This window comes from Ursus americanus, chromosome 28 (genome assembly GCF_024610735.1).
Source record: "Ursus americanus isolate L20-20 chromosome 28, mUrsAme1.1.p, whole genome shotgun sequence".
In the NCBI taxonomy this organism is placed as follows: Eukaryota; Metazoa; Chordata; class Mammalia; order Carnivora; family Ursidae; genus Ursus; species Ursus americanus.
The window spans coordinates 27,475,518-27,498,090 of record NC_142154.1 but is presented as its reverse complement, the minus strand read 5'-3'; the positions used below and the strand labels follow the sequence as shown (position 1 = coordinate 27,498,090).

General features: G+C 38.6%; 1 protein-coding gene across 2 annotated transcripts; it reads right to left on the bottom strand.

Moving 5' to 3' along the window:
* Window positions 1-1,095: 1,095 nt before the first annotated feature.
* RCN2 (reticulocalbin 2) lies at window positions 1,096-16,926 on the bottom strand. 2 transcript variants are annotated; one of them, XM_045795120.2, is made up of 7 exons: window positions 16,585-16,926; window positions 16,090-16,195; window positions 13,201-13,397; window positions 7,303-7,416; window positions 3,474-3,570; window positions 2,466-2,608; window positions 1,096-1,935 (listed from the first exon to the last, which is right to left on the bottom strand). In XM_045795120.2, the coding sequence occupies exons 1-7, from the start codon at window positions 16,726-16,728 to the stop codon at window positions 1,783-1,785; spliced, it is 954 nt and encodes a 317-aa protein (XP_045651076.1). In that variant the 5' UTR covers window positions 16,729-16,926; the 3' UTR covers window positions 1,096-1,782. The 2 variants fall into 2 exon arrangements, with proteins under 2 accessions (XP_045651076.1, XP_045651077.1); XM_045795121.2 differs by having other exon boundaries at window positions 2,466-2,605.
* Window positions 16,927-22,573: the final 5,647 nt, after the last annotated feature.

Below are 22,573 nucleotides of genomic sequence, written 5' to 3'. Positions count from 1 at the left end.
TTCCAAATACCCCTATTTCAGTAAGGCTGACAAGTGACAAGTGAGTGATAGAGGTCTATCTTTAATTCTTAAACTGCTGTGACCAGATAGGTGTTGTAGGTTAAAATGAAAACCTTGTACTTTAGATACCAAGTAAGCAAGCTATCAGTATGGTATAAAAGTTTACAACTTGCATTCATACTTCATATCAGCAAAGATGGGGATGGGAGAGAGGTAGGCAGACGCTGTCAATTCTATCAGAAAAGAGCTTCAGGTTTTCCCAAATATTCATTAAGGACCCGTTGAGCCCCTGGAATGCTATGTGTGCCACAGAGGACACAACTTTAGTCTGGGAAAAGATTAACAGACTACATAGCTGACTTCTTCCCTACAAATAAAAGTAATTTTTTAAAAAAGAAAGGAAAAGAATCTGTGGGTAAGGGCTAGGAAAACACAAATTCCTCACCTTCTCACTTTTCTTATTCCCTCCAAAGGTAAATAAATTGATCTCCAGAATAAGGTTAAAACTGAACATTTAGGTATAGACAAATACTTACCAAGTATGATTTCACTTTTAGTGTAACAGATACTGAGCTCTACCACTAATAACCAACCAGCTCTACTACTGATTTCAACCTATGTAATTCTTTTTTTTTTTGTAAGTATTTATTTATTTGAGAGAAGAGAGAGCGAGCGAGCATGAGCAGGGGTGGAGGAGGGACAGAGAGAGAGGGAGAAGCAGACTCCCTGTGGGGCAGAGAGCCTGACATGGGGCTTGAACCCAGGAACCTGAGATCATGACCTGAGCCGATGGCAGATGCTCAACCGACTGAACCACCCAGGCCCCCAACCTGTGTAATTCTTATGACTATTATAGCACCAAACAGCAAGACCACATTTGTTACAATAGCAACTGAAATATGTCAGGTATACATTCAATTGTAACACGATTCTTTTATCAAAAAGAAAAAAAAATAACATGCAGCAAGAATAATTCAAGGATGGAGAACACTCACTAGCCAAATATAGGAACGGAGAAGGTAAGATAATGTATAATTCAACAAAACCTATTCTAAATTCTAGATTTATCTGGAAGATCAAAGAAAAACAAACATATAAAAAGACAGGACATTTCATTTTTAATCAGTCAAAAATGAAGAGTTCTGGACAATGTCAAATTCCACACACCATAATGCTATAGTTACACATTAAATATAATTACTATCTATACATATGCAAAAATATAAAGTTCTATTTCATACAATAAAACCCTTTATAGAAACCATTTTAAAAGTAGGCAGAACTTCTCAACATTAAAATGTGAGGTATAAGTCCTTCTAAAGGTTCCTTTAAAGGTTTTAAAACAAAATGCTAAATCTAAAAACAATGTCCTTTCTGTCAGTTCCCAAGTTAAATCTACTTAAAACAAAAGCAAAAGTGATAGCTCAGTCACATACTATTTAAATAATATTGTTCAGGCATCTCTAAAATCCTCCATTTTTTTCAAGTATGGAAATAGAACTCAAATATCCCACAATACAGTACTAAACAGATGGAATATTTAGGAAAGACTTTGTTGTCATATGGCACAATATTGTTTTATTTCTTCAATACATTTTGAAATAAATACCAGGTTTTGTTTCATTTTTCTTCTAAAAGGCCAAAATTACAATCTACATTTAAGATAATTTTGACTGTGGTTAAGACTTGAGTGTAAAATATAACATCAATATTTTATCACAAAAGTAAAGCTGGTAACAAATTATAAAAGAAGATAGTATTCTATTCAGATCTACCCAGGGATTAAAGCTCATCATGATAGAAATATTCATCATGAAGCTGTCTGCCATAATCTGTAGCTTCACTGGTTAGAAACAAGTCCTGGTTCTCCAGAATCTCTGCTTCCGAGAGCTTTCTGTCACTATTCAAATCCATTTCGTCAATTAGGTGAAGAGCCTTTAAGACAAAACAAAACAAGTCAAGTATAATAAGTATTTTAGCAAGATGTTCACGTTTCAGTGTGATCTGATTGGTCAAAATCATTCAGGTATGCCAAGTACTCATTACTGTCTTTCAAAATATTATATATTATAAGCACGGCTGTCTACAGCTTTTCTCATTATCCTCTTTCTTGATTTCTGCTAGGTTCTGCCTCCTCCCCACTCAACCCCTATTTAGGATATCTCGAGGTTAAGCCAAATTAATATAACCCACTTTGGGCCCCTATAGATAAATTATAAACTTTTATTATTCAATTCATTGTGCGATCAAATTAATACATGATACAATCTTAACTTCCTTGTCTCCTTGACAATCTAAAACAGCTCACAGATTTAAGTCAAGAAATAGCAATGCACGGATCCTATTTTAAATAAACAACCCCATTACTTCTTTCTTTGGCTTAAGGCTTTGAACTTCCTTTCCTATCAACAGCACCTAATTTGGGGGGGGGAAGTGGGAGATTATAATCACTTTCTAACACTTACCTCTTCTTGTGCAATGCCCTGATTATTGGGTACTACCCAAGACAACAGCTCTTGGGGATCGAGCCTGCCATTGGTATCTTTGTCATAATCATTCAGGAATCTATCTTTCTCAACGAGTATCCACTCTGGATCTTCATTTGCTGCTTAATGGCAAAAATAAAACACAATATACATACACAAGAATGTAACATGTATCCAATAAGTTTGGTACATCCCTAGAATAAAGGAAATGAATTTAAAGCTTACTACATAAAGGAAGCCCAATGAAATAGATCTGCTTATGTGAAAAGTCCTGACATAAGTACACACTATATAATTTTCAAAAGTGACACTTAAGTCTAAATAGCTCAAAGTTTCTAAATCGATGTGCATTATCACAAACTAGTAAGTCTGTTAACTGCTCTCACTTGTTCTGGTATCTAGTTTTCCCACAGTTGAGCTGGGTAATGTTTTTATGTACACCGTGTGACTATATAAAGCTTCTTACGTGTGCTTATAAAGTAATACCATGTGTAATTTTAAAGTGAGATTCACAGTAAGTGATGCTTTCAAGCAACAATTCTGAAAAGACAGCTGTGAACAGAAAAAGCTGCATATGTAAACTCCAATTTCAAACACTCAGTAAGACACCTTCTACAGCAGTATTTATAGTATTTTGTTTCTCTTTTACGATCTACATGTAAAGGTACGGATTTTATTTAGAAATATCAACCTTTACTTCCTCGCCCATTTGAATTGAGAATTACATTATATTTGTTTGAAAAGGAAGAAAAATCTTTGAATCCAGACGTGGAACTAAAAGTGAACGAGACTGCATTGTCGCGTAAGCTGTGAGGCCTTCTGTTTTGCTTGTATTATATTTAACTTGGCAGAACGAGCAGAAATCAGATGCACTTCTTGTTCCATTTTCCCGTCAAACACAGCTCCCAATGAGCAAGATTGTCTCTCAACTCCTTTCTTCTTTAATTCCATGCTCTTTTCCTTCCTTCACACATCCAGGGTACTTACTTGGATCTCGCCTGTAGTCACCAAGAAATTCTTCCAAACTAACAAATCCATCACCATTTTTGTCATGTTCTTCTAAAGCCTCTTGAATGACAAATTCCTATTCCATGTTCATAAAAAACCAAAATAAAATAATTAGTAACAAAATCTTCCCACCACCATCTGAATCTATTCCAGTATAGAACTTCTTTAGGAATAACCATTTTTGTTGTCCATTCTTGCAAGACAATCTTTCTAAACAGTGGAATGTAGAGACAGGAATAAAACCGCAAGTACTGAGTAGCTTTAAATTCAACATCTTTAATCTTCTGCTATCGAGAAAAACTCCACTTCGCCCTCCTAAACAACCTGGGCACTAAATTCAAACTCCTATTTTCTGCATGTTCCCCTCCTTCTCCAGAAGGACACCTCTTACTACCCTGGTCCTCCTTAACTCCATTTTCCCTCCAGGCCATTAACCCCAAAAGAACCCGTATCTTAGATGCTTTGCACAGAACTCTTGTTCTGCCTCCAAATCGAAATCAAAGGTGCCAGTCCCCCATACACCTACACCTCCTTGCTTCCTCTTCCACCAAATCTGCCCCATCCACCCCAAACCTGTTCCTCATTCTTATCACGGCTTATCAACCAATCCTCTCTAACCCAAAGATTACATGATTTCTAGTTATACTTGACCCAAGACGACCTGTTTAATGGCCAGCTGTTTCAGTTCTTCCCTTATTACGTTCCTATATCTTCTTCTACCTTTTCTTACTTTGCCAGTCTCCACCCTGCACAGCAGACCCACATCACGTTCTCCTTTATTCCAGAATCATAAAGTCTAAAAGAAAGAGAAACAGAAATACAAACCTAATCCTTATAAATTAATTTTTTCCCATTTCAGTGGGCTCTCACTGCAGTTTGGAAGTCTGTCTCTGCCTCAATTTCCCTAACACATACTCTAAAGCTGGTTTTTGAAAACTTCGAGTCTTACCGAAACACTCTCTACTCTCTTGGCAAAGACCCACCCATTTTTCCAAACAAGGTACATGGCTTCTGAAATGCCTGTTTACCAGCATTGCATTTTCCCCCTTTAATTATGTCTATTTTTAGGCCTATTCCTCTCATCCTTCCCTTCAATCTCAGGAGTTAAAGTTATCTTTCCCCCTTCACTAGGGTGAAGCCCTCAACAGTCTTCCTAGATCCCATCCTTCCTCGTTTCCTGAATGCTTTCTTTCATTCTTAACTCTGGCCTCTCCTAAGGCTCCATTCTCTTCTCTGTTAGCTCCTTCTTCTATGGTTTTAAACACATTCAAGTCCTCTACACTTTTTAATTACCATTCTGGTTTCTTTTCTCCCATGCCAGGTCTCTTATAGGTTACATTTACTATTCTCATTTCCTCGCTACCTGTTGTCACCCAAAAACCTTACAACCTGGATTCTAGCATCACAACTGTAACGAAAATATATTCTCGGAAGTCTCCAATTCTAGCCACACCTGAGGGCTTCCTTTATATCTGTATGAAGTTACAGTTAAATACAAGTTGTTAATTCTTAAAAAATCAAATGTTACAGATTTTATATATAGAAATCAGGGGATCTTAACCAGAGATCCAAAGATTACTTTAGAGAATCTGAGAATCTCTTGAAATTATGATCCCCTATTTTGTGTATATGAGCATATGTGATTTTTCTGGGACAGAGTCCATAGACTGCTTATTTTTATTTATTATTTTTGTGAGAGAGAGAGAGCGTGCGTGAGTGCGCACACTTGCATGTGATTGCGAGGAGGGAGGGGCTGAGGGGAGGGTGAGAGGGAGAATCTTAAGCAGGCTTCACACCCAGTGTGAGCCTGGCGAGCCTGGCGCTGGGCTTGAGCTAACAACCCTGAGATTATGACCTGAGCCAAAATCAAGAGTGGGATGCTTAACCTACTAAGCCACTCAGGCATCCCGATTGCTCCTTATTTTTATTTATTTATTTTTATTTATTTTTTTTTTTTTTTAAAGATTTTATTTATTTATGTGACAGAGAGACAGCCAGCGAGAGAGGGAACACAGCAGGGGGAGTGGGAGAGGAAGAAGCAGGCTCCCAGCGGAGGAGCCTGATGTGGGACTCGATCCCGGTACGCCGGGATCACGCCCTGAGCTGAAGGCAGACGCTTTAACGACTGCGCTACCCAGGCGCCCCCGGATTGCTCCTTATTTTTAAAGGAGTCTTGATCCAAGATAAGAATCACTGATTAAAATGATTATTCTTCCATTCAAGTAATTCTCTTGGGAAACAACAGACTTATTTCAATAATGTTGCCATGGTTAAAATAAATTTTGGAACTATATGAATGAAAGTATCTCTAAATCCTAACTTTTAATCCAAATCAAAATCACCTAGTTGATCTTGTACCCTGCCTTTTCCTTCATCAGATATATCCTTAAATGGAAAAAGTGATTCACCAAAACAAATTAAGGTAAATATGAATTAATGAAGCTGCTCTGAATGAGACACAACTTTATGGTCACACCTCTTATGTGCTGCAATCAACTCCAGCTCAGCACAGAGAACACCCTTTCCCATCTTGACACACCTCATTCTGCCAAAGGTACAACCATTTTAATCATTTTACACAAGCTCAAAACCTCAGAATCATCTCTGACTCTTCCTTTCTCTTCTCATACTTATTTAGTCAGTCAACATTCCTGCTTGTGCTTTCTACAAAATGTTGTTCACGTCCATTTCATTCCATTGCCACATTGTACTCGGGGGCCGCAGCACATTATGCCCAAATTATTTCATTGCTTTCACTGGTCATTCCCCTCCCGTCTTCAATTCAATTATTCCTTAATTCCCCCAGAGAATCAACATCCAGCATGTTCTGCCTGCCATGCTAGGCAGGGTTCAATTAGCTTGTCTCAACTTAATTTTGGCACTTAAATTGTGCCCAGCATTGTTCTAAAATTAGGTTGTGGATTTTGTTTGTGCCAAGTGAGAAATCAGAAGCCTCAATGGCAAAAGTGGTGGCAACAGTTGTATCTTGCCACTGAGCTATGGAGAAAAATGTTATCTGCAGTCTTATTATTCAAGGCGGCAGCTTGTAACCATGACCCACTTAACATAAAGCTACATCTTCCCTCCCTGAAATATCCAGAGAACCAAGCCACACAGCTAGAGGCTGAGGCTAAGGCTAGACAATAAACCTTAATATAAACGTTTAGTCTATTTTCTCCAAAGCTATTTGTTATATTAGTCTTTACTCTCCAACATGATAGTTCCTTTTCTCGAGAAGCTTTCCAAGTCATACTAGGGACTCAATCAATGTTTGTTGAGTTAAATCTAGAGTTCAACAAAAATTCTGAAGAACTGGTACTTCTTTTAAGTACTAAAGGGTTGAGAGGACTCATTAAGCCTCTTGCTGTAAACACATTAGTTTCAGTAGCAGCTGCACCACCCCCCAAAACCCAATGAAAAGGGATCCAAAGGTGGTTAAGTTTTCCCAGAGCCAAAGTTTTTGCAAGTGATGTTGTAAACTAAATAGGAAGCATATCGGAAAACAGAAAAGTCTGAAAGCTACAAAAAGACAAGGAAGGCAATGTAGGTAATGTGACTGTGCAGGAGAAAACAGCCAGGAAGGTTTACCTTCTCCCTCCATATGACAGAAATTTACCTTCTCCCTCCTCATCAGCACCCCTCCTCCCACCACCAAAATCCCTTTCCCACCCCATCTTAAGTGGGGAGAACTTTGGATCTTGCTGTCAAAATTCTGGTTGCCCCATAAAATTCATTTTAATTACTTAGAAAAAAACAGGTTTTAAAGTTTTGGTCACTCAAGAACTCTCTTAAAATTTTTCTTCCTTACCGTCATATAATCAACTTCTTCAGGATGCTCAAAAGCAATAAATTCTTCAAGATTCAAACCAGGATCTGAATCTTGGTTCGCTTTCTCAAATCGCTTCTTGTCCTTTAAATGAAGCTTTGAAAATTAAACATTGAACACAATTAAGGTCTCATCCATGCGGAAACATCATTATACATACTTTGAAAATTACATACTATGTGAAATCTAAAGTACATTCTCATACTTTATCTTATCTTCACATCATCCCCTTGAAGGTGGGTTAGAAAAATCACAAACATTTATGAGAAGAAATAGAGACACCACCTCTAGAGTCAAAGATGCAGATCTGAATTCCAGCAACGCCACTTAACCAGTTGTGGTAAGAGCATTTTGCCTAACATAGGGCAAACTGCTTAACCTCTGGTTTCCTCAACTATAAAATCGGGATAAAAATCTCTATTAAGCAATTGGGATGAGGACCCCATCAAGCAATTAGTAAGCCTGAGCATTAAAAAAATATACTATGTTACATTTTACATATTATTATTACTGAGGGAAAATGGAAATTAAATGATTTGCTGAGAGGGATGTCAGAAATACAGCTAAAATACACTGGACTCTGATCCTCCCTGTTCTTCTACGGTACTGCACACTCTCTTCTTTTACAATCTCGGCTGTTTTGAATGCCCAAAAAGCAATAAATTCAGACTATGTGTTAATTCTTGATATGCCATTTTCAAAATGGTAAACACATTTTTCTACTCTTTCACACGCATCTTCCTTTTTCTCTCTCTGTAAAGTATGCTCAAGTAGTAAATCGAGTAACAGCTACCAGGGACAACGCTGTTTTTAATGCATTTCTCAAAGGCAGTTCTGTAATCAAGAGCCTTGGAAGCCAAGAGTACTATATTGCTCACCCTGCCTAAATTCCATTTCAAGTATTTCTGGGAAAAACTCTCCTTTCTATAAACTATATGTATTAAACAGCACATTTTAAAAAACACACAATTTCAAATATTTTAGGAGCTTTTAACTTATGTGTCTCACTGTTGAAAAGAAATGCTCTTTTCAGTTTTCTAGAACAGAGGTTGGGTGGCAGTCATTTACTGAACACTACTTCTTTTACAATGACTGATTTACAGTGGAGAGGCTCACTTCTTCCCCCAAAGAATTTATCTTTTAAACCACCCAGCTTCCATTAGCCAGTTATACTTACCAAATCATGACGGAAAAACAACAAAAAACTTATTTCCAATTGGCTGCTTTTAACAACATTTCTTAATTTCAAATAACTAGACCAAATAATTTACACTTGACGTTCAGGGGTTTAACACAGGGAGAAGCAGACAAACAAGAATTTGAGATACTTTGTTGAGTCAATCAAGTTCTTTTTGAATAAACCACTATTCAAAATACTAAGTGCGTAGATTTCCTTATGAAAGAACCCTTCAGTTTGGAGCAAAAAGGTCCATGTTTCAGCGGTGGGAGCTGAATTTGGCCAAATCTGCCTATGGAAAGAAAGGATTTCTTTCAGCAAGTTCAGATTGTTTTTAAAAAAATTAAGGAAAGTAGTTTTCTGGTTCACATTTCTCAGATTTTTAAAATAAAATTAAATAATGAGATTTTTAAAAGCAGTTTTAAGAAAACAATTTAAGAGCAACCCAAATTAAAGAAGCCAATACACAGAAAGACAGTTTTTCCAAAATGGCAAAAGATAACAAAAAAGGCTGTCAGTTTCATAAAACCTCAGCACATTTTTTTCTTCTGTGTAAAGATGTTGTATGCTAGTGGAGAGTAGAAAGTGCTACATACAGTAGTAAAAAGGTAGAGATAATCATTTATTTTTATATTGTAACAGAAACTTGTGAAGCACAAAACTGCCATCTTTTGGTAGACTAATGATTTTACATGAGGAAAGATATAATGTGTGATACCAGAACAAAAGTCTAGGTCTTAAAAATTCTGATTAGCCACATGCCAGAATATATCTTACATAAATAAATATTGCTTGTACATGCACGTTCAGCAGCTGGCTTTGGAAATTAGACCAACTGAACTTTTGCCAGGTAGGTCCCCAAACTTTAATTATCCTGCTTAAAAGTGCTGACTGTAATTGTTCATCATTACATAAAGAAATGCTTTTTCAGGCATTTCACAGCACAAGAGGGTCGTTACTACAGGTTATCTCTATTCTCTACATGGAAACTTATTAAAAATAAGATAAAATGCAGGCATCAAATTTTTTTTTTTTTAAGATTTATTTATTTGAGAGAAAGTACAGGGGTGGGGGGAGCAGCAGAAGGAGAGGGAGAGAGAGAATCTCAGGCAGACTCCAGGCTGAGTACAGAGTCTGACTGGGTTGCATTTCACAAACCTGAGATCATGACCTGAGTTGAAAGCAAGAGTTAGAAGCTTAACTGAATGAGCACCCCCCCCTTTCCCCTTTGTTGTTGTTGTTTTAATAGGCTTCCATGTAGAAAAAGTGTCTTTTATTTAGATATCCAATTACTTTTGATGGTTAGTAACGGCATAATGTTAAGTCTGTAACTTTGATTAAGACTGATTCATTCTTCATCCTTGCTTTTTTATTTTGAAGAATAATGCAGAAGTTTCTGGGTTCATCTTTATACCCCACATCTACTTTTAGGGGGTTTGTATCAAATTCTAATAAAGCATTATGATTAGAACTTCATGTAGAGACATGAAGAGAGACATGAGTTATCTCATGTAGGGATATTCCTGGGTTGTCAGAGAATAACCAATAGGACTCCCAATGGGAAGTGTTCATTTTAGGGATCCATCAATTCCTTAACACTATTAAGATCTATCTAATTCATTCTTAAAAAGTACAGTCTTGAGGGAATGAAACATGAGAGACTATGGACTCTGAGAAACAAACTGAGGGCCTCAGAGGGGAGGGAGGTGGGGGAATGGGATAGACCAGTGATGGGTAGTAAGGAGGGCACGTATTGCATGGTGCACTGGGTGTTATACGCAACTAATGAAGCATCGAACTTTACATCGGAAACCGGGGATGTACTGTATGGTGACTAACATAATATAATAAAAAAACATTAAAAAAATATTATGAATGCACCCCTCAAAAAATATATATATACATAAATAAATAAATAAATAATCATTGCATGAGGGGCTCCTGGCTAGCTCAGTCGGTGGAGTATGCAACTCTTGAACTCAGGATTGTGAATTTGAACCCCATGCTCTGTGTACTTAAAAATAAAATCTTTAAAAAAAGTACAGTCTTATAATCAACACGTACTGAGTACCTGGGTGGTGAACACTGTATTAGAATCAGACATTTTTTTAAAACAAAACTGCTCACAAGCAGTTTATATTAATGAGTCCTGTATCTCTTCGAAGTCAAGATTTTCTTCTCAACACTACCATCTGCTACTAATTATACCCTCCTCCCAAGAATACAGACTCAAGAAACCACACAACACATTTCTCATGTTCTGATGGGATAGTTATTAAATCTTTTGGGTGTCAAAAGTAAAGAAAAAAAAAAAAGACACAATTATAATCTGATTCTAGTAAGATTTTAAAATACTGTATTTAACTTCTCTCTTGTTACCTAGCAGGGAAATCATAATATCACACCATGGTTTGGTTTTAGAAAAGTCACAAAACTCGAATGGTGCTTTTAAGATTAATTAATTCTACAGGATATCTTTAGACAGACAAATCCCAAATCTCATTATCATTTGTTTCTTTTTTTAGCACTAAGTAGTAAAAAGACTGATTTCCACTCTCTTCAATCTGCTGTAAGATGAAGACCTAAATAAGGAGGTAAAAAGTGAAAAGGAATCTTAACTAATCTAAAGCTGATATAGTTAACCAATGCTTTGACAATTTTAAAGCTAATTATATATTAAATATAAACTTATGTGAATCACACACGCTTTCTTCAACAATATTCTCTTAAATCAACAGAGAACTGTTTACCAGTCCAACTGCTACAATAGTATATTTAATAATAAAGTACAACAAATATATTACTATTTCTCCATACTATTACATTTTTTCACATGAGGAAACTGAGGCATAAGGAAGTTTCATAACTTACCCACATCTACACAACTGTTAAGTTATACAGCTGGATGTGAAGCTGGGCAGACTGTCTCCGAGGCTGAAGCCCTTAAATTCTACAATGGTGGCATATGCATAGCATATGCATAATCATTAGCAGAAATAGCAATCTACTTTGTGTTAGTGATGGCCTATAGAGTTCAAGTGGCCAATATGGTTCTAAAATAAACAGCATGTACAATGATAAATATGGCTACAACAAAAACTAAAAGATAGGTACTACAATGGGGACACGTTAAGGAATGGAAGAGGCTCAAATGTTTTCCAAGCACCCTTGACTAATATTTTGGAAATAACAGTTTGCGACAAGGTATTTGGTTTTGTTTTTTCCACATATAAAAACATATCTTTTCAAAAAAAGTCTTTATAATGGGAGCATCGGTGGCTCAGTCAGTTAAGCTGAACCTTGATTTCAGCTCAAGTCATGATCTCAGGGTCCTGGGATCGAGCCCTGAATCAGGCTCTGCTCTCGGGGGGGGCGGGGCGGGGGGGTCTGCTTGTCCCTCTCCCTCCCTCTCCCCGCATGTTCTCTCGTGCACACGCGCATGCGCTCTTTCTCTAAAATAAATAAAATCTTTATTTAAATATAAAAAGTCATAATTACCTTTGAAATACAGAGGTATTGAAATAGCAATTTCTCAAGCTTATAGTCCTTTGTCTTGAAAAGTTCCTACAAATTACTAAAAGTTCTTATTAATTCCTAAATAAAAATGGTCTTCCTCACCTCTGCTTAAGAAGCATTAGAACAAGACATCTTTTAATTTTGACAAATTAAACCATGAGAATCAACAAAACTTATAGTGATACTAAATCTTCAAAACTGAGTTATTTTAAATGGTACAGCTTCTATGGAAGACCATATGACAGTTCCTCAAAAAATTAAAAATAGAATTACTATATGATCCAGCAATTCCATTTTGGGGTGTATACACAAAAGAATTAAAAGCAGGGTCTCAAAGGGGTATTTGTACTCCCATGTTCATAACAGCATTACTCACAATAGCCAAAAAGTTGAAGCAACCCAAGTGTCCATCAGTAGATAGATAAACAAAATGTGCTATATACACACAATAGACTATTACTCGGTCTTAAAAAGGAAATTCTCACACACACTACAACATTATGAGAACATCATGTTAAGTGAAGTAAGCTACTCACAAAAAGACAAAAATATGTATGATTCCACTTATATGAGGTACCAAGAGTAGTCAAATTCAGAGACAGAAAGTAGAATGGTGGTTGCCAGGGGCCTGGGGGAGAAGGAATGGGGAGGTGTTGTTTAATGGGTTTAGAATTTCAGTTTTGCAAGGTGAAAAGAGTCCTGGAGATGGGTTGTATAACAATGTAAATGTACTTAACACTACTGAACTGCACACTTAAAAATGGTTAAATTTTATGTGTATTTTATTACAATTTAAAAAATTTTTAATAGTTATTTTATACAAAACTATCTGTTTAAAAATGGGGATGGGCCTCTATAGTCTTAGTAACTGATATAAAACTGTTCAATAAAAACAAAAAATAAAATATTGAGATACATATTCAAAATACACTAAAAAGCAGCTCGAAATGAGGACAAATGATGCTGCTGAGAAAAACAGATGCAAGGATAATTTAGGTAGTGCAGAATAAGAGGTCAAAATCCGGCTAGAAAGGAAACCATCAAAATGACCACTGAAGTGGAACCAGTGATTGCCCAGAGAACAAGGCATCCCAGTCTATGACCTCAGACCCTCTTGTGCTCATTCATGCGGGAAGGAAAACTGAACGGATATGATCAAAAGGAACAGCCTGTGCACAGGTACTCACCTGCCTAAAAGACTCTTCTTCTGCATCATCCAGAGCAGTGTTCTCATCAAAGTCGATCACACGATCATACATCTGAATGTTGTATTCATCCCATGACACACTACCATCACTGTTTTTGTCATATTCAACAAACTGTTGTTTTGCTTCTTGCATAGCATAATGTTTAAAAGACATCTGAATCCAGGAACTGAGTTCGCCTGTGAGAATTTCCCAGAACACAAATGAATGTTGACAGTAATTCTGATATTTACAGAAGCGAAGGTTTCTAAACTTTCTCTAAAAGAAAAAAAAATAAAATAAAACCTTGAGTGTTTTCAAATACTGAGTGAGAACTGGCCTGGTTGTATCCATAGCAATAGGAGTAGAAGGTGTGAGAGTGGTTTGGAGTCCAAGAATATAACAATATGTGATCCAAATAGAATGCAAGTTCCTTGAGTACAGAGTTTGGGTATGTTTTGTTTATTGAGGTACTCTAAATGCCTAGAAAGTACCTGGCTTAATCAGTTATTTGTTAAATGAATTACCAATTGGCTAAAATAGTACTTGACTTTTAAAAATTATCATCCACAAAATTGCAGATGTTTGCTAACTATCACAGGTCTCTCAAGAAGTACAAAAATGTTAATAATGACCTATTTATTCTAATATGTATTAGAAAAAAAGTGTTTTCCATTTATGAAAGTAATATGAAGTTTTCCTTTAAAATAAATTTTATTTTGAGTTGAATCAAAACCACATTAAGGAAATAATAGAAGGTAAGCAGCTAGGGCCTAAATTGTGAAAATGTATTCAAGTGACTGAAGTTTGAGAAACATTGTCACAGTATATGTCCTTGAACAATCATAAAACTTCTGGAGGAAATTTTAACAAAAGTTATGGGTAGCAATTATGACTTAAGTCCTTCTTGCAAAAGCTCGCTGTCTTGGTACCTGAAGACATGGGGGAAAGTTTCTAAATCTCTAATGTCCACATTCAGGTCAACTTTAAAAAAATCTAGTCAGAGATATTTACTACACTGCATTATAGAAACAAGGTGGTAGGGAGAAGGACATGCATAAATGCAAAGATAGCAAGAGTATAGTATTTGGTTTAAAGGTAATATACCATTTGGTTTAAAGAGTGGTACCACTTTATTGATCTGGGGGAGGTCAGGTGAGTATAAAAGACACTTTGTCTTTCCTGAAACTCTAAATTAAGGCAGAATTATAATTATTATAGCAACCATGTACTGAACAATTATTATACATCGGGTCCTCCACATACGTTGTCTCTGATCTTCAAAACAAGGCAATTCTTATCATTTTCCATTTACATTTCTAATCTAATCTATTCTACAGTTCAAGAAATTGCCATTTGGAATTGAGGACTCAGCCAGTAAGTAGTAGAATCCAGATTCAAACGTATATTTGGCTCCAAAGCCCAAACTCTTTCCACTAAATTTTGTTCTCTCTCAAGAACCCGAGTCCAGTCCTGGACTTTAAAGTGCAAATTAGCAAACTTCTTTGAAGGGTCCTTCAAGTACAATGAGAGTTTCTTCTAGTTTATTTAAAGAGATCATCGTGACATAATAGAATACAGAATGGAAAAGGGGCCAAAAACATGGGTTCACACTTCAGCTCTGTCATAAGGGGCAAGTTTGCCCTCTCAAGTTTTTGTTTTCTCAAAAGTAAGGTGAAGATTTGAACTAAGTTCCTTTTAACTTTAAAATTTTTTAAAGTTTACTATTAAATATTTGAATATTTACAGGCCCTTACAGATACCACAGTCTTCCAAATCAATTTTTTCTGTGTGCTTGCCAGTGTAACCAAAGATGGACCTATTCTTAGTGGACAACTAGAGGCTAAAGCTTTTGTCTTTATTTAGAGAAACCAAAACCTTAATATTCCTGAGAGCGCCAATTTTACTGACAACACATCCTAAATTTACCAATTAGTTTGCAATTCTCTCTCCAACAACTTCAGTCCTTAGATGATGAGCAACATTTAAATAAGAGTTATAGCAAAATATCTCCTGAATTTTTCTGGAAGATCAACTTGGAAAGTTGATAGGGTTCACCACTTGAATTAAGCAACAAGGAGAGACAGTTGCAAAGCAACTGAATATTCTTTTAATATTCTGTGCATTTCATTTCTGACTGGAGAACCTACCTAAGAGCGCTCAGATTTTTTTTTTTTTTTTTTTTTTTTAAAGTAAGCTCTACCCAACCTGGGGCTTGTACTCATGACCTGGAGATCAAGAATTGCATGCTCCACCAACTGAGCCAGCCAGATGCCCCTCAGACTTTTTTAGGTGAAGGATATTAAAAACTGAATTAAGAGCAAGAAATTTGGCTTCTAATCCTGGCTTTGCCACTCATTTTAGAAAGGCACTTACCCCCTGGACTTCAGTATCTTCAGCTCTACAAAGAGAGGTGGACAAGATGATTCTTAGACCCCTACCAGCTGTAATAATTTGTGATTATCATAAATACACGTGCAACAGGTCTTCTTCTACTTATAAAAAAGATGCAAATTCTTAAATTCCTAATGAAACATAATCAAAAGAGCAGTAAATCACGTAATGCCATAAGAAGGTTTCTGACATATTGTTGACAATGATAAAAGTCATATGAGGAAAATGGTGTTTCTTCAATGTATGACTTACACATATCAACTGAGTCAACGATGTTTATGTATTACTGGAGAAAGTCCTGAATTTTACTTGGGACCTATATCTAAAGATTTCCAGATATAAAACCAACTCAACATGTCCTTTTTTCCCCTTCTCACGATACACGTCTCATTTGTTGCAATACTAGCAATCTACACCCGACAGCCCTGCTTAAATGTTTGTGTTTCTAATCTCCTACAAAGCGATTTCTCCATTGTTAGTTGTGCAGGACGTCCTTACTTTCCGTGAGAAAGCCATCTGAGTCCAAGTCAATTTTCTTTATGATTGACTTCAGTCTTTTGTGTTGCTCTTCGGGGGAGAGTTTAACATATTCATCGACTTCTTCCTTTGGGGGGTAAGCGATACACAGAGGGGTAAAGCATTACTATCAGTGGGGCAAAATGGTGGAAAAATATAAGGCTACCAGAAGCCTTCTCTGCCCAGGGATTCTGGGGTGACCCACACCTGCTCTCTAAGGCCCCTGCCTCCTATACACCCTCGATGGCCATGCCCCGTGTCGGGAGGGTGGAAGGGATCCGGCTCCCGGGCCGCGCTATTTCCTCAGGCGTAGAGGCCTCGGGGTCCCCCAGAGAGTGAGCGGCGCCCCGCCCGGACCCCACTGTCAGGCCGCCCCGTCCAGGCCTCGCCTGGCCGCCCCTCTTTGTCCCGGGACAAAGCCCGCGGCAGCCGCGGTGCGAGGCCCGGCCCTCCCAGCCCCGGGCCTGGCCACCTCACCTGCCCGCCCAGCAGCGCCTCACGGTCGTAGTCGCTGCGGTGCTCGCCCTGCGGGTAGTGCAGCTCCTCGGCGTCCCCGGCGCTGGCTGCCGCGGCGCACAGCAGCAGCAGCCCCAGCGCCGCGGGCCTCCGGCCCAGCCGCATCGCTCCGGCCCGCCGCGGACACAGAGAGGAGAAGAAGGAGACCGGCGGGGTCTCAGGCCCGCGGGTGCGCTTCGCGGGCGGCTGCGGACTGGCGGCGCGGCGTACGTGGGGAGGAGGGAACGCGACGCGCAGGGGGCGGTGGCCGCCGTTCCTCCGGGTCTCGCAGCCTGAAGCCCGAGCTACAACTGCGGGAACGGGAACGACCAGGTCGAGACCTATATGGCCCCGGCGGAGGGGCGGGGCGCCAGGCCGCGCCACTGATTGGGCCGCACGGCGCTGGGGGCGGGCCGCTGCGATGTGGCGGTCTGCGGCGGGCCCAGCAGCCCCACGGTGCTAGCGATGGCTGCCGGGAGGGGAGAGCCCCTCCGGCGCCCTCCTCTGCCCCTCCCGCCCTGTCTCTTCCCGTCAGCCTTGTTACTGCCAGAAATTCCCTGTCCGGTCCATGTGTCCATCTGGCTTCCATCAATGAGAAAGGCTGCAGATTTGGGTGAAAAAAATACATGGTACCTAGAAAGATGTTTGTCTTGAGGAACCAACCTAAAGTATGCATTTCCCAGTCTTCAGTGTATGCCTCCTTATTTATTTCACCAGAGCAGAACGAACAAACCCAGCTACTGAAACCCAGGTATTTTTATCTGATGCTCAGTTTCGTGACTTACAAGTTCTGTGACCTTGGCCAAATTACTTGGCCCTTGAAAACCTGTTTGCTTATTTATAAACTGGGCATAGTAATAAGATGACCTTAAAGAGTTGTGAAGATTAAATTAAATAATATAATAAGTTTAGAACAGTAGCTCACACGTACGGTGAAGTGTTCAATAAATATGAGCTTAAATCCATGCGGGTAGAAAAGCAGACGATTGTACAGAAGGAATAGCTTAGCAAGTACCTAGGAAAACCTTCATGGATAGAATGCATATATCCGTGGCTTCTGTGCCGTGTCTGTCCGCAGGTCTGTGTAATTTCTGTACCTCGTCCTGAGCACACTAAACCCAAAGAAATTTGTAGGCTGCAGCCTGAGCCCTTTTCTTTCATTGATTGCTCTACTTAGGATCAAGCCTTTTCACACAGAAGAAAAGGCTTTCTGGAGCCTCTTTCTCTTCTCACAGTTTGTATTTGGATTGGGAGTAAGAATCCTGTTCCAAATTGAAAAACTGAGTGGGCACAAATCATACAAATTTCCTGGGATAGGATGGTATTTTACTGTTTTTGGTCAGAGACCATTGAAAGGTTTACAGAGCAAAGTTCAAATGAGATCTTTTAAGTGTTATAAAGAGCGATGCAGAATAAAGTTTTAAGTTTCAGAGTCTAAATATAGACTACGCCTTAGAGTTGATTTCTCTAAAATAAAAAAAAGAAAGAAAGAAAGAAAGAAAGAAAGAAAGAAAGAAAGAGAGAAAGAAAAGAAAGGAAAAAACTTTTATCACCAAGCCATTTTAATTTTAACTTCAGTTTTGGGTTTTGAGGCAGTTTGTGAAAAAAGAGAGATAAATGTCCCCAACTCAGCTTTGTACCTATTGTTCTCCAGTAAGTACAAGGTAACTTCGACTAGCTTCTGATATGATTCCTGTTACAAAAGGTAGGATACAAGGTATTATGGAAGTTCTTCCATCTTCAAAGGCTCCACACATGGAGGTTTGGGGTCAAAGGAAATCTAGTGATATCTAAAGAGGCGGTGGGGTGAACAGCATAAACGTCTGAGCATCAGAAGCCGTGGGTTCTGTCTTCCCTTAGCCCCTACACAGACTGCTTTCCCTCCTTGAGCCTATTTTGTTCCTCTGTAGGAAAAGGATTGGGTTAGCTCAGAGGATCTGAATTTGAGATCCTAAGGCTGCTAAGTGGGTCCTAAATGGTGTAATAATCTCCAAATCTCATGCAAAATGTTGTGCATATTTACATTTCTGGAGAGGAGGTCTATAGTTTTGCTTTTGTCAGAGTCTCAAAAAGATATCTGTGTGGCAGCACCTGTAGAAGTCTCTAAGCAACTCTTCACCTCTCTCTCTCTTTTTTAAAAATATTAATTTACTTGACAGAGAGAGAGAGAGAGAGCACAATCAGGGGGAGAGGGAAAGGGAGAAACAGGCTCCCCACTGAGCAGGGAGCCCGACCCTAGGCTCAATCCCAGGCCCCTGGGATCATGACCTGAGCCGAAGGCAGGTACTTAACCAACTGAGTCACCCAGGTGCCCAGCAACTCTTCATCTCTTAAAATCCACAGTTTTATGATCTTGACAGTCAGGATTGTTAGGAAGCAGATTATAATAAAGACCTATGCTCAAGAGAGGCAAAATCGAGCGGCGCCTGGGTGGCTCGGTCGTTAAGCGTCTGCCTTCAGCTCAGGGTGTGATCCCGGAGTACTGGGATCGAGCCCCACATCGGGTTCCTCCGCGGGGAGCCTGCTTCTTCCTCTCCCACTCCCCCTGCCTGTGTCCCTTCTCTTGCTGGCTGTCTCTCTCTCTCTCTCTGTCAAATAAATAAAAATAAAATCTTAAAAAAAAAAAGAGAGAGGCAAGATTGATGCACTGTCATTACCTGTAATTAATCCATTTTATCCAGGGAAAAATAAGTATCTAAAATAAGCAGACTGCTAATCTACAAAAGGCATTATGAGAATCCAGAGATCAGCTTTCTTGACCTATAAAAGCCATAGCACATAGCAAATTTGTTTTTATTTACATTTTGAGGTATAATTAACAGACAGTAAAGTGCACAAATCTTATGTGTACAGCTCAATGAATTTTTAGATGTATGTACACCTGTGAAACCTGCCCAGCACCCCAAAAATCTCCCTCCTGCTCCCAAGATATTATCTCTGCCACATGTAGTCGCTTTTCTGACCTCTCTCCTCAAAGGTAAGTTTTGCCTGTCCTTGAACTTTATATAGATGGCATCAGACAGCATTAAAAATTACTAATCATATGCCCTTCTGCCCTGCTGGAAAGCGATATGGTGCCATGGAAAGAACACAGACAATCTTGGAATCAGGCATACAGAGTTTAAATCTTCAGTCTCCATAGCTCACTCACTATGTAACCTTGAACAAATGGCTTCATCTTTTTTTTTTTTGACTACGTAAAAACTGGAATAATAAAAAAACATCTGATAAGTTTTGTGTGTGGAGAATATTAAATTATCTATATATCTGATCCATAAAAGGGGCTCAAAGTTTTTTGTTTTTCTTTCTTTCCCCCTAGAAAATTCCTGCTCAACCTTCCAGACCCAACACAAACATTTCTTAAAGAAGGTCTTTTCTAACTCCCTGCCAACCAAAATTTTTGATCTCCTAGGTTATCTCTGTTTCAACATTGTTCCAACATTGTGCATATGTTCCTCTGCTACAGCATTTAGCACAATCTACTGTGACTGTTTGTTGACACCTACTATACGAATGTGGGAGCGCTGAGGTCAGGAAATGTGTGATTGCACCTGTATTTCAATAGTGACCCTGCTAGTAAGAGAAGCTCAATAAATTTTTGTGGAATGAATTCTGCTGTACTGACATTCTTTTAGAAGTATGTACCATAGATAGGAGAGTTAGCTTGGAAACTATTACAAGAGAGAGTTTATAGATTTCTTCTTGAGTTGGGTAAAATGTGTGTTACGATGAACAGCGGCTTGAAGAACAAAGCAATACTTAACATGTATGGTTTGGGCACTTGTGTTATAGGCTGATTCCCATGGGGATGAAGGAGATTTGGCACTATAAACAACTGAAGTGGAAAAGCCAGCAGACTCAATGAATTTGTAGCTTTTCCAAAGTTGGGAAACACAAGACAAAGGAACGGCCTATAGGGCAGTGACTGAAGGAACAACTTAGACTGAATGATCACACAATTAGAGGGATTTTGTTGGTTGTTTAATCTTTTATTAGTCTTTTGAGGAGAGGAGATGTGAAAATCCCAGAGTTAAAATGGAGTCCTAGACAGGGACAGAAAATAGGCAGGTGGGTGGGACTGTTACAATACCTAGAAAATATTTTTATTTCCAAGGAGTATCCACAAGTGTGTAAATGGTCATAAAATCTTAATAACCTATAGGAAGTAATTCCAAGAAATTAAGTGTAACTGTTTCTTACTGAATGAGGGTTCCTTAAATTAAACATGAATCAATGATCAAATGTAATAACAGCTCTATCCTCAAATAGAAGCCATCCTCTATATCCGGCAATTCACATTTATGGCCCCAGGCCAGTTACACCCATCTCTGCCCAAAAGGAAGCCCAAGTGGACAGATATTAGTCAGATGTCTTCCCTGACTTGCTGCCTAAATCCACAGGGCAACTGCATATCTTGGTTGACCTGGCATAATTATTAATCATGTCCCCTTTCAGTCTCAAAAGTATTCCAGAATGGGGTGATAAATTATAATGTCACCTTACCTTTGGCTCTCACAATCAAACTGTCTAGCCACCTCCCAGTCCCCCTTCCCAAGTCCCAGTCTTTAAGCCTCAGAACCTTTCCCACACTCTTTTCCCCAGGTTTTCAACAATAGGTCCTCGAAGTCTTAGTCAAACACAGTAGCAGCAAAAATAAAGAGTACAAAGAAGGGAGGGATAAAACTTAGCTAAAGAAGGAAGTGAGACAAGGAGCAAAAAGAAGAGTAAGATTGTGGACTAAGTAAGAGTTTTTACGAATTATAATGAAATTGATTTTCTTTCAGCATTACTCAACCAGCTTTGAAGACTATTTTGTCAGAGGAACTCCAAAACTGCTATGAGCAGAGTGAATTCTTTGAAAGACAAAACTTCCTGCATGTATAAGTTTTGGGTGTTTGTAGGATTAAAACTCAGAATTGCTTTATAGTCACACCATGCTTTCAAGCTTTACGTGTTCTCAGATCCAACTAACAGCAAAAACAGGGTCGCTATGAGTACAGTGCCATCACAAGATGGTATTCTGGGACTTGTGCATGATTTAGGCTTCAGTGTTTTGGCTTCAAGATCAAACTAAGGTCTGTGGGCTTTTGAGGTTGGTTTCTGTTAAAAGAAAAAAAAAAAGCTTTGTACTGTGATGTAGCACAGAAACAAAGGAATTACAAATATCATGAATGTTCACTTGTTTATTTTAGGAAAGTCAGTATACACAAATAAGCAAAAAGAAAAAAAGGTCACAAATCCCATTCTTATAAATAACTGCCATTAACGTTGATGTTTAACTTTCTAGAGTTTTTCTGTATGTGTTATACATACTTTTGGAGGCAGATATGCCTTATGCAAAAATAAGATACAAAGGAAGTTACTACTTTCAATGAAATAGCTTAAGACAGCAGAGGAACATAGCCTAGAGTGTCGTATAAGGTCCGGGGACAAGCTAAAAATCCTCACCAAATATCTACATTCCGTCTCAGGAATTTCTCGGTATCAGTTCTGGGTATGGAATTTTTGCCTGATAAACTTTTCATCATCTTCTCCCTTTCTTGTTGCACATTTTCCCCTCCTGCCACAAAAGCTGCTTCATCTAGAGCCATCTCGCCTCTAGGAATGTGTCATCTCTTTTGGAATTGAGTGTAACAAACTAGACCTTTGAGTCTCCTCCAAAATATGGCTCCTCGTCTCTACTCTTACATTTTACTCATAATACTCAAAATGGAAGTTATCTCTCATGCTCTAGCTAAACAACCCGCTTCCCCCAGCACTCAATAGGAGAGTGGAATTGGAACACAAGAGGGACAGACATGATTGTATCTGTTATTTATTCTATTACAGAGGCCAGATCTTGGACTCCTGCTTCCCTTGTCTTTTTCTAAAGAGTTCCGCACAATGTGCACTAGGGAAAAAAAAAATCTGTATTCTGAAGTTATTGATTGCAATTTTCTATGTATATCAATTAGGTAACATTTGTTCATTG

Bases quoted from the DNA above. Each gene is read 5' to 3' on its own strand.
- RCN2 (XM_045795120.2), bottom strand. From the start codon at position 16,728: ATGCGGCTGGGCCGGAGGCCCGCGGCGCTGGGGCTGCTGCTGCTGTGC. The intron at 13,398-16,089 runs GTAAGGACGTCC...AAATTCTCACAG, and splicing joins AGATGGCTTTCTCACGGAAA to GCGAACTCAGTTCCTGGATT. The intron at 1,936-2,465 runs GTAAGTGTTAGA...TTTGTCTTAAAG, and splicing joins AGGGCATTGCACAAGAAGAG to GCTCTTCACCTAATTGACGA.